The sequence below is a fragment of the Syngnathus scovelli genome, chromosome 13 (assembly GCF_024217435.2).
Source record: "Syngnathus scovelli strain Florida chromosome 13, RoL_Ssco_1.2, whole genome shotgun sequence".
Lineage (NCBI taxonomy): Eukaryota > Metazoa > Chordata > Actinopteri > Syngnathiformes > Syngnathidae > Syngnathus > Syngnathus scovelli.
In genome coordinates this window covers 6,702,406-6,715,559 of record NC_090859.1, presented here as the reverse complement: position 1 = coordinate 6,715,559, position 13,154 = coordinate 6,702,406, and the positions used below count along the sequence as shown (strand labels likewise).

The 13,154-nt window shown below is 37.6% G+C and overlaps 1 protein-coding gene across 6 annotated transcripts in view; it reads right to left on the bottom strand.

Annotated features, from left to right (window-relative positions):
• Positions 1 to 13,154, bottom strand: part of whrna (whirlin a) — a 75,562-nt gene that overhangs the window by 20,617 nt on the left and 41,791 nt on the right. For all 6 annotated transcript variants that reach the window (XM_049737174.2, XM_049737179.2, XM_049737175.2 and 3 more), the window contains exon 5: positions 10,939 to 10,975. In XM_049737174.2, the coding sequence (XP_049593131.1) occupies positions 10,939 to 10,975 (37 nt within the window). The remainder of the gene's footprint in view (positions 1 to 10,938; positions 10,976 to 13,154) is intronic.

Below are 13,154 nucleotides of genomic sequence, written 5' to 3'. Positions count from 1 at the left end.
AAGATACAAAAGTACGACATTAAATACAACTACAATACGGGTTATTTTGTGTTATGTGCAGAGTTGAGTTGAAGAAAGTGTAAGATCTTAAAAGAGACCATTTCTTAATCTGGAGAAAATGCAGAGAATAATGAAAGAGAGACTAACGAGTAAGGTTTAAGAGAAAGTAATAGGAATCAGCATAAGGGAGGACTAAGAGCCCAAAACACATTAAGATAAGAAAAAAAACCAGGAATGTGGCGTGAGAATAATTTATGGAAAATTATTAGGGCCAGTGAAGAAGGCAAAAAAAAGTTAGCATGATTTGTACTTTTATCTCAGAATTCTGACTTTAAAATGAGGATTCTGACTAGTCTCAGCCTTTAAAGTCAGAATTCTGAGATTAAAAAGAGAATTTTGATTAAAGTCAGAATTCTCAAGTGAGAATTCTGAGAGTAAAGTCAGAAGCCTGTTTTTTTTCTCTTCAGAGGCCTAAATGTTCTTCCGTAATAATGGATTGAAGGAATACGAAAAAAAGGACATTGAGGGATGGAGTTATGAGGCAAGGGCACCCAAGAGGGCGATGGCAGATGATGTATGGATGAAGACAGAAGACGGCAGGGCATTGCTTAGCCAAAGTTGATGCTTTTAAAGATGATGGCGTTGGTTGAAGTAAAAAGAGAAGACAAAAACAGGCTTGGCTAGAAAGAAGGCTAAAACCACAGGGACTCAGAGGTGAAGGTGGAGCAGGATGGGGGAGGTTCAATTGGAAACAAAGGCAGGGAACTGATTAGGATGGACAGAAAAAGTCCAAGATCATACATTATTCCCACTTAAAATGAAAGACCCTTCAGGCGCTCTAGAATTGTACAGTGTTGTCCCACTATTTGCGGGTATTAGGACAGAGCCATGCTACCATGCATGAGGATAAGGAAATAGGTTTCCTAATAGATGTCACAAAATGGGGGCAAAAAGAGCAAATAGATTTTCAGTTAATAATACGAATTACAAATGTGAGGAAACATTAATGCATCATACTCAGAGATTAACATAATAATTAAAAATGTTCACGAGGCTAAGGAAACACTAGAAAGATCTCTCAAGAGCAAATTCTACATCATTAAACATGACTCTTTAAAATAATGAAGTTGTTAAATTGTCAAATATCTAAAGTGTATAAATGGTTTCTATTATAGAGGAATGTTTAAGGAAATCACGTAATCATATAACTGCAGACAAAAAACAACAACAACCCTGTTTCCTTGTATCTGGATGAAAAAAAATCTTGGTGGCAGTGACAATGAATTCATAGTGAAGCTTGGGGCTTTTGCTGTTGGATTACAATAAAAATGACAGAGTTTTCCTGCAACAAGATGAATCATGGTATCATGGACAGGAAGACAACATTGCATAAATGGCAACGGCAGAAATCTAAAGCAAAAATAAAGCATTCTGTCCTATGAATTTACTGTCATGATCCATTAACAATACCACGATAGGCACATTTGCAAGTTTTCTGAATATTGCTGATTTCTTCTCATGTATTCATCACGTATTTTAGTCCAAAAGTTTATTTCTCATTTATGGCATTTTTGCCTGGCGACAGCAATCCCTCGCATCGACATGCAATTTCAGAGGCAGTATGAATTTCCAGTCTTTTTTTTCATTTTCATGCATCATTTATTGGATTAACTTGTGAATACCAGACACAACTTCAAAGTGTGGGGTCTTACATTAGTACCAGAGGAAGAATCAGACTCCCATTTACCTCTCCCTGCCTTCTCATCATCTTCAATCATCAGTCTATATTAAGGGAAATGGCTGTTCAATGGCTGGGTAGAGCTTGCAACTCTTTAATGACCAAGGTGAACTCTGGTGATACCTTGTCTGAATTCTAATCATGATGCGCACCTCCAGAAATTCTCTCTACTTAACTCAAGGGTATGAACCATTGGGACCACAGCAGGCATGTGACCACCCAGTGCATCTCTCACTGTCTTATTATGGAGCAGATTGGTACTCCAAGCAACAAACACAATAGGTCAGGCAAGAATACATTTAGCAGTTAACAGATACCCAGTGGTTTATTTGCTGGATCTGTCCAATCTGCAAGGTTATTCTAAAGTTAGGTTCTTCAAATGCCAGATAAGCTGGCGGTTCCTATTATTGCGGTGAACAACAATCCCCAGCAGTCAACCTTCAATCGATAACAGAGAAAATCCGATAAAGCCAGATCAACATTGACCCAGAAAGGACCTGACCTACTACATGCACAATAGAAGAGTTAGAATAACGTGTATTTAGCCAAGTAATATGAGACTATTTCTCATCCTTTTTCACACCACCAAGTTCGCAAACTATATAAAAGTTCCACCGATCGCTAAAAATAGCTTACACTAGCTCATTTAATGGCTTTAGGTGCTTGGCTGAACATGTCCACAAGATAGTCAGGATCCCGACTCGCAACATCAAGCAAACATTAAAATGAAGAACGGGGAACTATTCTCCACAATAAAAACACTTACAGGTAGAATTTGCTTTTGGGGATATTTTGAGAGGGTCTTTGCTAAACAAACAAAAAAACTCTAAACCAATAAACATGACATCACAGGAGGAGCTGTGCATAGTAACTCATGTTTCATTGCTCACGTGAACTTGTCTAATTTAATCACAGTGCAAGCTATAATGACAGATAGACTATAATCTGACAGACTAATGAGAGTGCTTTGAGATGAGAGTGTGGACCTTGAAGTCACATCCGGTTTGGTGCTCCTTGACAACCCTCAAACTACTAACGTCTCAATCTTCTAGAAAATAGACAGCTGCTTTTTATCAATACGACTTCCTTCTTTGTTCACTCACACAGAATTAAACCATGAGCAGCGTAATTCATTTGTGGGCTGATCAGAATTCTAAATTACCGAATGAGCCGTCCATGACTTTGGTTAGAAGACAGCATATCGAGCCATGATGCATATTTACTGTCTGTGATTAGTTATGTGACTATTGTACTGTGATACAAGACAATTTATTACTAGTTTCAAAAAGTGCAAACGCCTGATTAGAGAGATATCTTCTTCTTCTTCTTTTTTTTTTTTTTTTTACTAAATTAAAAGATTACAAATTCAAAAACCTGCTTTTAGAAACTACTGCTACAGCGGCACAAAGCCTTAATTGAAGCACTTTGAAGGACAACAAACGGATGGGAAATGAATTTTACCCAGTAGCAGATCAGTGCTTTAGGTGCTCCTAAGGTGTACCGCTTTAGGTGCACCGCCATGAAACTTTAAATGTGTTTTTCAACACAAAAAAGAAAAATAAATCTTAATCCAGTACAATCTGTGGGTGATAAAGATAAATTGAGTGAACGTACAAACCTCAATTGAGATCGGTGGCGTATATTTCTTTTAATCACACAATTTACCATGATAAATCCAATTCAATTTTATTATGTTTTACTTATGTGCAAACCATTTGTTAAATGTGAGCATTGTATTTCTCTTAAATAATTATGTTTTATTTGCTGGAGCTATATATTGCTTTCACAATAATGGTATATGAAAATACATGAACATTTTCATGTTGTATTTGACCACCATTAGTGCCCTTTTGAACATCCCATTGCCATTCTAGTACACAATTGGAATAATCATATCAGAATCCATTTGACTGATAATCATTCTTTTTTTACCCCCTGTGATATTATTGTCAGTAATCTCCGACAGAGCAAACCACAAATGGGGTCAGAGCTGAATTAATGACTGAGTATTGCATTGTGACCTATCTGTAATTAATTAGCTTATCGTGCGCTTTGGCCTCAGGGCTATGATTACAGAGAGAGAGAGAGCGAGAGAGAGAGAGAGAGAGAGAGAGAGAGAGAGAGAGAGAGAGAGAGAGAGAGAGAGATAGAGAGAAGAAGGACACTCAAAGTAAGGAGCGGGTCAGGCGATATGATCGATATGCAATATGATCACAGATATCCAATGGTACCAGCTGAAATGAAGATGTAGCGTGGGAAAAAAAGAAAGCTAAAAAATGATAATCAAATCACCCGATGGGAAAACATTCTAAGGACCATTTAACTCGTGGACACAAGCTGTGAATTATCACGTCCCTGTTATCAGCCGAGCCCTCGAGCGCTACAGCTACACACCTTCACCTCTTAGAGCTAGTCCATCTGCATGCCCTTTGTCTTGGGCGAACACACTCACACGCAGTATTGGAATGGTGGCACCATTTTCAATATCACCATTTTCCATTATCGCTCTATTGTTTCTCAATTCTTTCATACACACGTGCGCTCGTCTCATTTAGGATTTTAAGCTTGGCACCTCTAAATTGGAATATGATAAAGGTTGTAGGATTTGCAAACCCACCAAGACAAAATAAAGGTAATAATGGTTGTTTTTCTACACATACCCAGTGACCACCGATTTTTGCATGTCCATGGTATGGTGCTGTAACCTTTTAAACTGTCAATATAAGCTTTGAACGTACAACATTATCATTTAAATATAGTTTACAACAAATTTCTTAGGGGAAGAAGGCTGGAGTGAATTAATAGCCTTTCAATTCACATCAATGGGAAAAGATGATTTGAAGTTTTGAAATAAGTGCATGGTCACAGAAAAAATTTACCTTGTATTTCAAGGCACCTCTGTGTTGCATGTATCAGAAAGCCATAAAAACATTCTGGAAAATGTTACACTGGAGAATTTTATGGCTTGATGCCACTTTCAAAATGAACTTACAGACTCTAAAGTGCCAATGGATGTGATTGTGAGTCTCGGTTGTTTGTCTATATTCCCTGCTATTGGCCGACGACCAGTCCAGCGCACATATAACCAGTCTCGCGACCTTCGACCCAAACGTGGACAAATGGTAGGGAAAATTGATGGAAGTACAAATCAATCTCAGTACTTTTCTATGCATCTGACTGAGAGAGACGAAACAATCAAAGGGGTGACCATGTGTGTGCGTGTGTGTGTGTGTGTGCGCGTTTTGTTTTTTTAATGATATTTTTTTTATATGAAACCTAAGGATACCTATTCTATTTATTAACTCAGTCCTCACCCCCTGGCTCATTTTCTAAGACAGACTCCAAGGGCAACATTCAGAAATACTGCTTTCCTTGGTGTCGTAATCCAGATACACTCATTCATCACTGGATTAATTTCGAGTTTTAAAGTTTGCCATCCTGAGGTTTGGTACTTTGCAGTAAACTCAAAGTGGAATAATGACTTCCAATCAGACTTTAAATGGTACATTGAATACAAAATACAATATGCGTCACTACACTAAGCTTTTAGAGTTCCCTTGGAATACTTTCTATGTCATAGAAGTCAGTTGTGCGCGTGAGCTTGAGTGAATAAATATGGCAGTAGTTAAATTAGCCAGAGTGTTAGAACGCATAATGTATTGAGTAGAACACGTAATGAGGTCAAATGTTAGCTCCATTTGTTGTATGCTGTCAGTGGTACTAAAAGTATCATATGGAATATGCCAACCAGAAATCACAATTTGTACAGGCTTGAAAGTAATATGGTCACAACATTAATAGAGCATCTTTTATGCTCAGCGCAGAGAGCTAATAAAACTCAATTAAAACTTAGTTGTAACAATGCTTAAGCTTAATGTAAATACAGCCAAAAAATGTAAAAAAGTCTTAGGAATAACTATTAATCCCTGACTCTGTTTTAAAGTGATCACTTGTCAGCTGTTAAAGTCCCCCAAAGTCCCAATGATCATCGTCACACACACATCTGGGTGTGGTGAAATTTGAACTATTTGTCCATCCCCATGTGATTTTGATCCATCCCCTGGGGGAGAGGGGAGCAGTGAGCAGTAGCGGTGCCGCGCTCGGGAATCATTTGGTGATGTAACCCCCCAATTCCAACCCTTAATGCTGAGTGCCAAGCAGGGAGGCAATGGGTCCCATTTTTATAGTCTTTGGTATGACCCGGCCGGGGTTTGAACCCACAACCTTCCAGTCTCAGGGCGGACACTCTACTACTAGGCCACTGAGCTGGTTTTTGGATTGATAAGAAAAAAAGTCTGATGCTGATAAACGGCAAAATGCCAAATATCGGCCCTGATAATAAGTATGGCCAATAACTGGTCTATTACTAGTACTATAAATAGCGCTGAATGTCCATTCAACCTTTCTGATTTGGGATTTGCCTGTGAATATGCCATTGATACATGTTAGAGAAACTACCAACATTATAAACAGAGCTATTCTATCGATGAAAAAAGTCATTTTGAAGCTGAGAAAATACAAACTATCGATCTGAGCCAATCTCTAACCATTGTCCAAAGCCAACACAATTAGAAAAAAGTTAATTTTTGCATGTAAAATGTAGATGATGGAAAACATGGCAATGGATGATAGAGGGCTGCATTTAAGGTCCTCAAAACTTTCAGTGACGTCAGTAACAAGCTCTAGAAGCCATGATTGAAGATATCATAATCTACATTTTGCAGAACACTTTATGAACGAAAGTATGGAGTTACAACAGAATATGCAAACTACTGATTAGCATTTTTTCCCTTTTAAAATCAAACACAAATGCTTTCAGTCTACAAAAAAAGTAATTGGCCTCACTGTTAAAAAAAAAAAAAAAAAAAATCACCGGAGTTTTGTGGTACACTTTTTTTACACTTTTTTTTACATTTGTGGTAAGCCACAAATTTATTTAGTTACTGCAATTGCATTCATATGTTCGTTCGTTCGTTCGTTCGTTCGTTCGTTCATTCATCCTCACAAGGGTCAGGGATATACTGGAGGCTACTGGGCAGTAGTTGGGGGTCACCCTGAACTGGTTGCCAGCCAATTGTGCTCACAATCACACCAATGGACAAGGTATGATTCTGGAAATTTCATGATTTGAAACAAACTGATCTAAAACAAAAACACCACCATCATTTAACAAACCCAAAGACCCAAATCCAAAGACTAGACCAAGGGTGTCAAACTTTTTTCGCGGGCTGCATTGTAGTCATAGCTTCTTTCGGAGGGCCATTATGACTGTCAACCCAAATAAATGTATGAGCACCTCATATTATATACAGTAAAAGCTACAAAACAAACTGACCAATAACTCGTTTTCAAATCAGATGATTAAAAACTGGTCAAATATTAAAAATATATCTATAATTAAAAGTGTCGACAATTTGCAATTCTAGTAATGACACACGAATTTGATGCACAATTTATCTTCGCGGGCCACATAAAATGATGTGGCGGGCCGAATCTGGCCCCCGGGCCTTGAGTTTGACACCTGTGACTTTTAAGATATGATTCTAGAAATTTCATTATTTTACATCCAGACATTAAAATCTACAGATATTGTTACTTCTTTTGACACTTTCACTTCACTTTCACAATGATAATCAAAAACATTTAAATCAATGGTAGAATGAGCAGACTTACCTAGCTAGGTTGCTGGAGTCTTCTATCACAATCAAATAATAAAAGATAGTTAAACTGGCACCCTACAACATACTTAATGGGATGATAATTTCTTACAGTGTTATAAATGTGGCACATCTCACAGCTGGCGTAAGTTGACATGTTTACTGAACCCATTAAATAAATAAAAAAAATAATTAAAAAATGGATAGATAGAGTCCACTCAATGTGTCAACTCAATTCCTAGAAAATACATCAAACTATCTCAGGATGACAGGTGGGACAAGCTAAACTGCACAGATGTTTGTGCACACACCAGAGCACAATTGGCAAATGTGTTGTTTTTGTTTTGTCAATGTAGCTGCTGCAACTGAGTGATTAGATGCCTTTACAAGACAATCAATACCACTGGCACACATTTTACATAACAATGTTTTTATTCCTAAAATGTGCTTTAGTCTTAAGTAGCCTAACTAAACTTGGAAGAAATATAAAAGGTCTTGATAGTAGAGATCAAGGGTGTGAGAGCAATAATGATTTACTGAAATGTTCATGAGCTTAAAATTATGAATAAATTGACATCTTTATTACAAAAGTCAGGGCCGGCAGGCAGATTTAATCGGCCATTGAGTGGATTTATTTATTTATTTGCAATTTTACAGATGTTTTAACACATTACAACATTAGACTCTCTGTTTTAAAGCTAAAGGAAAAATAATGTGAAACGGTCGAATGTAATCTTGTAATAAAATAATACAAATTAATCAGCTCCTTAATCGGTTATCGGAATTTTATCCTGCCAAATATCGGAATCAGGGTCGATCGAAACAAAAAATCCTCATCGCTTACAACGTACAATGTTTGTCAAATGCCCCATTTATATTCAGTTCAGTATTATAATTTGCTGTTTTCTCGCGTGTTACCAGTGCCCTGAAACAGCACGTCATAAGTTGTGTGCCTGAATGTTTGGTTAATTACACGAATAGCTGTGCTGTGTAAACAGATTGTTTTTAAACCCGCTTTACACCAGCTGTCTGGAACTAATATATCTCTCTTCCTCTCTAAATATCTCCCGTCTCCCTCTTGTACCTTTTCCCCATCTGTCAAGAAAATGATTGTCCATCAAAGACTTGGTAATGAAATGTGAGCTATTTCTCTCACCCCCTTCCCTCCCATCAGCAGCTGCCTCTTCCAACATTCTGCCTTATATTTCTTCATTTCAAAACAGCCCTGAACTTATTTTAAAAGTCAACTTCAACAATTAAGACATTGGAAATTCCCAAAAATATGAGAGGTTAGTGGTGTAGTACAATGTAATAGAAATAGATTTTTTTTTTAATCCATGCTTGCTAAGAGTACCGTAATTTTCGGACTATAAATCGCGTTTTTTTTTTCATAGTTTGGGTGGGGGGTGCGACTTATACTCAGGAACGACTTGCATGCGAATTTTTTCACAAATTTTCAAAATTCAAAAATCCGCGATGTAGTGAAACCGCGATAAACGAACCGCGATGTAGCAAGGGATTACTGTAATTTGAACTGCAAGTGACGTCAGCGGCGCGGCGCGCGCGGTTGTTTACATAAAGGACAAATGATTCGATTGTTTTGTTAAATAAAGAGCCGTTTACCAAACCCACGTCTTTCCTGGTACTTTGTTAACGCTACAATATAGTTATATACTAGATCTGTGCGGCGCACGCGCGGCGTTGTTGACATAAAGGACGAGGAATTTGATCGATGGATTTAATGATTAGGAGTGACACGGATGGTTTGATAATATTGTTGTTATATGATAGTTATTTGATATATACTTTATATATCATTATATGGGTCTGTGGAATAATTAGAAATGCAACTCACGACGAGTCCGACGTCAGCGGCGCGGTGCATATGCGGCATTGTTTACATAAAGGACGATCGATGGATTTAATGAATTGGAGTTCTTCTTCTTATCGTGGCTACAAGGCAATTAGTTACAAGGCTTGGCTAGATGTGGTTCAGCTACAGCTGAACACATTTCTGTCCCTTCTTAATTAACTCTGCTAAGTCCGGTGCTGTGGAGGGCGGCTAAGATTGTTCGTTTTGTAGAGGAGAACCCTTCGATGTTCACAGATAGAATTGTCAATGCTGGTCGTGAGGAGGTTCCTCGTTTCCAAGATCGACCTTTGTGTCTATCTCCAGGAATGATGTTGTTTTCTGTTCTGTAACTTTGTGGCTTGTAGCTTGCAGCTTTCGGCGTAGCTTGTAGCATAGCTTGCAGCGTAGCTTGTAGCGTATCTTGAAGCGTAGCTTTGTAGCATAGCTTATAGCTGTGTTGTAACTTGTAACTTTGCTTAGCTTCATGAATTGGAGTGACACCGATGGTTTGATAAACGTGTTATTTATGTAATAGTTATTTGAATGTTACATCAGGCCCGTTCTCAGCTCCTCGTTTGTGTATATGTCACGTTAGCATACCGTATCGTTTTGCCTGTTGTTGCTGGTTCATGTCTGTTTTTGGTGTTGGATTTTGACAAATAAATTTGCCCCAAAAGTGCGACTTATACTCCGGTGCGACTTATATATGTTTTTTTCCCCTTTATTGTGCATTTTATGGCTGGTGCGACTTATACTCCGGAGCGACTTATAGTCCGAAAAATACGGTATGTTGATGAGGAGAGGGCAATTCTGTTCCCCTTGGGCAATGGTGTCAAAGCCAAGGCCCGGGGGCCAGATCTGGTCTGCCACATAATTTTATGTGGCCCGCACAAGCAACAACTTAATGTTTCTTGTTAAAATACCAAAACTGTAAATTATCTTCTCTTTTAATAATAGTGAGCTATTACAATGATCTTTTGTGAAAATCACACTTTCAAACTGAATTAGGAAGTTGTTGAACTTTTTTTTACTAGATTTTATTATGTGTACGCGATAATATAACTTAGATATAACTTATAAGTGATTATTGGCCCCACGAGGGGAACCATAACGACAATGTGGCCCACAACAAAAATGAGTTAGACACCTCTGTTCTAGGGCATATATGTACACCCATCTACCCGTTCCACTTATAAATGTAACAATCAAGCTCATGGATTGTTTAAATGACTAACCAGAATTAGATACTAGACAGTTGACGCTCATAATTGGAAAATATCTAAAATGTAAAGGAAAATACAGTGCAAAGAACATAATGACATTTTCACTTTTGTTATGAGCTACCTAGTATGCTAGTGGATAGAATATTAGGATGTTGACACTTAAATAAGCATTATTATACACACACATGGTTACTAAAAGCTATAAATTGAACCCCTACAGTAGATTCGGGTTTTTTTTAAAATTTCCATTATTTCTTATTGAAAGAAATAGACATATTCAAAAGCTGAACAAATCAAAGAGCCCTAAAAAACATTCTAGTAAATTAGTGTGGATAGAGTGGTAATACTGTATTTTAGTGCATTTAGAAATGCACTCTTGAGAGATAGGTAATCAAAAAGCAGACGTCGACTCGCACAAATAAATGGTACTCACAGATGAGCAAATATTATGTGTTTTGTAAACCTCACCTTCCCAGCACCAGATGCTCCCTGGTCAACAGAGTAGCTGTGAAAGAAGGAAATGGAGACTAATTGAGACAGCAGGCAATGAGAGAAGCAGATGATTGTGCACACAAATGATGGCATTATCATATAAAGATTATTGTGACGCGGCACGGAATCACACTTTTATGTTTTTACATTTTAGTCTGCTGTACGTTGTATGCTTGATAGCTGATGACACATTTTATTCCATTAAAGCAGGAACTGAGTACTCTGCCCAGTTTGCACACAGTCAGGTTTATTATTGACTTTTCTGGTTGTTGACAGTCACGTATGGGGAAGAAGGGAACTATAAAAAAAAGTGGGAGGTGGGGTTTAGTTGCCCTCCTAGATTGCTTCCTGTTACCGTGTTGTTGTTGAAGCAACTGGATGAGATTTTAACCTTGGTCGACTGAATTTATTTAACTGCTTTCAATCTGCATGTCAAAGCGCCCTTGGTAACAACTTTTTTTGTGGTACTGTTCTGTCTGAAAGTTAAAATTTTACATGATGGCAGTGTGAAAGGGAGCAGAAGAAAAGATAGGACGGCAAGGAAATTTTAAAAACAAATTTGTCATAACCATAGAAAATGTGTAAAAAAACAACAACAACAAAAGAGCAGTTCTTCAAAAGTGATTTACGCTAGTTATCAATCTAACAAAAAACTTTTCATGTCTTGTAGTGATACATATGGATGGAAGCAGTCACAGACAGCGGCCATTTGTCTCTCGCAAACCAATGCAATAACCACGACAGAAAAAAGGATATTCTACCACATATTTCTTGTTTAACAAAATGTATAATGTAGTACACAGGTGTCAAACTCAAGGCCCGGGGGCCAGATACAGCCCGCCACATCATTCTATGTGGCCCACAAAGACAAATTGTGCATCAAATTCGTGTGTCATTACTAGAATTGCAAAGTGTCTTCACTTTTAATAATTTCTTTTTTTTTTTTTAAATATTTGACCAGTTTTTACTCATCTGATTTGAAAATGAGTTATTTGTCAGTTTGTTTTGTAGCTTTTACTGTATATAATATGAGGCGCTCATACATTTATTTGGGTTGACAGTCATAATGGCCCTCCGAGAGAAGACTACAATGTGGCCCGCGAAAAAAATGAGTTTGACACCCTTGATATAGTATAATGTTATATATCTACGTTTGCTTTGGAGATTGCAACGTTGTGTCTGGATATGTTTTCATAATGAAAACCTGGTCTGGAATTTGCAGTATATCCAACTTTACTTCGCTTGTTGGGACCAAGCACTACTCTGAGTTATGAGAAGAAGATGAGTGGCATTTTCAAAAGAAGGCTGGCCTTTTCCAGTGAAGCTGCAGTTGCTGCTTGTTATATGAAGAACGGGTCTGATGTCGTATAAGATGGTGAAGGAGATGGTATTTCTGGGTTCATTTGGCACTCATTTTCCAGTTTTCTGCACATGCTGCTCTTAAATCCCAAGCATCTGGCTATCTTTCATTATGCTAATGGCTAAGAGCGATCTATGTTGATGTTTGTCAGTGATAAATGTTCCTCTTTAAATTGTTGGCACAAGATAAACACATCTGTCTTCTTTGGGTCTCTTTCTTTCTTTTCCTTTTTTTCCAATAATCATCAGCTTTGCCGATCTTAAATGCCCACTTACTGTCAAAGGTCAAGTACGTAGGTGGATATTGTAGAAAGCCTGCTGGAAGATTAAAGTTGTGCTCTATGAATGGAACTGGCCTGTTTTTCCCATTCTGTCTGCCTTAGCTAAATATGGCAAACCAAATACTGCCACCCTTTCAAAAACGAATTGATGAATGAATCTAAATTGATTGTCTTAAAAAAAGATTGTCACATAACACTTTCTATACTCATGTCACTCATGTGACTGCAGGTGACTTTGCTTTGATATCTCTACAACACGTTATTTTGAGGTATGATATTCTTTCATTAGTTTGCCATTTTTAAGGTGATTTTTTTGGGGGGATGGGTTGGATTTACCGAAATCAAATTCCTTGTTTGGCACGCTCAAACATGGTGAATAAAAACTTGAATCTTGAATCTTGAATGGCTGATTATTCAAAATGGCCTCAAATGAGTTACGTATATATGTAACACATGCTTTTGACAGTCTCCAAATGGGTTTTTATGTGACCTCGTGTGAACAACAACGTTGGAATACTCCAAAACAAATATTTAAAAAAAAAAAAACACTAG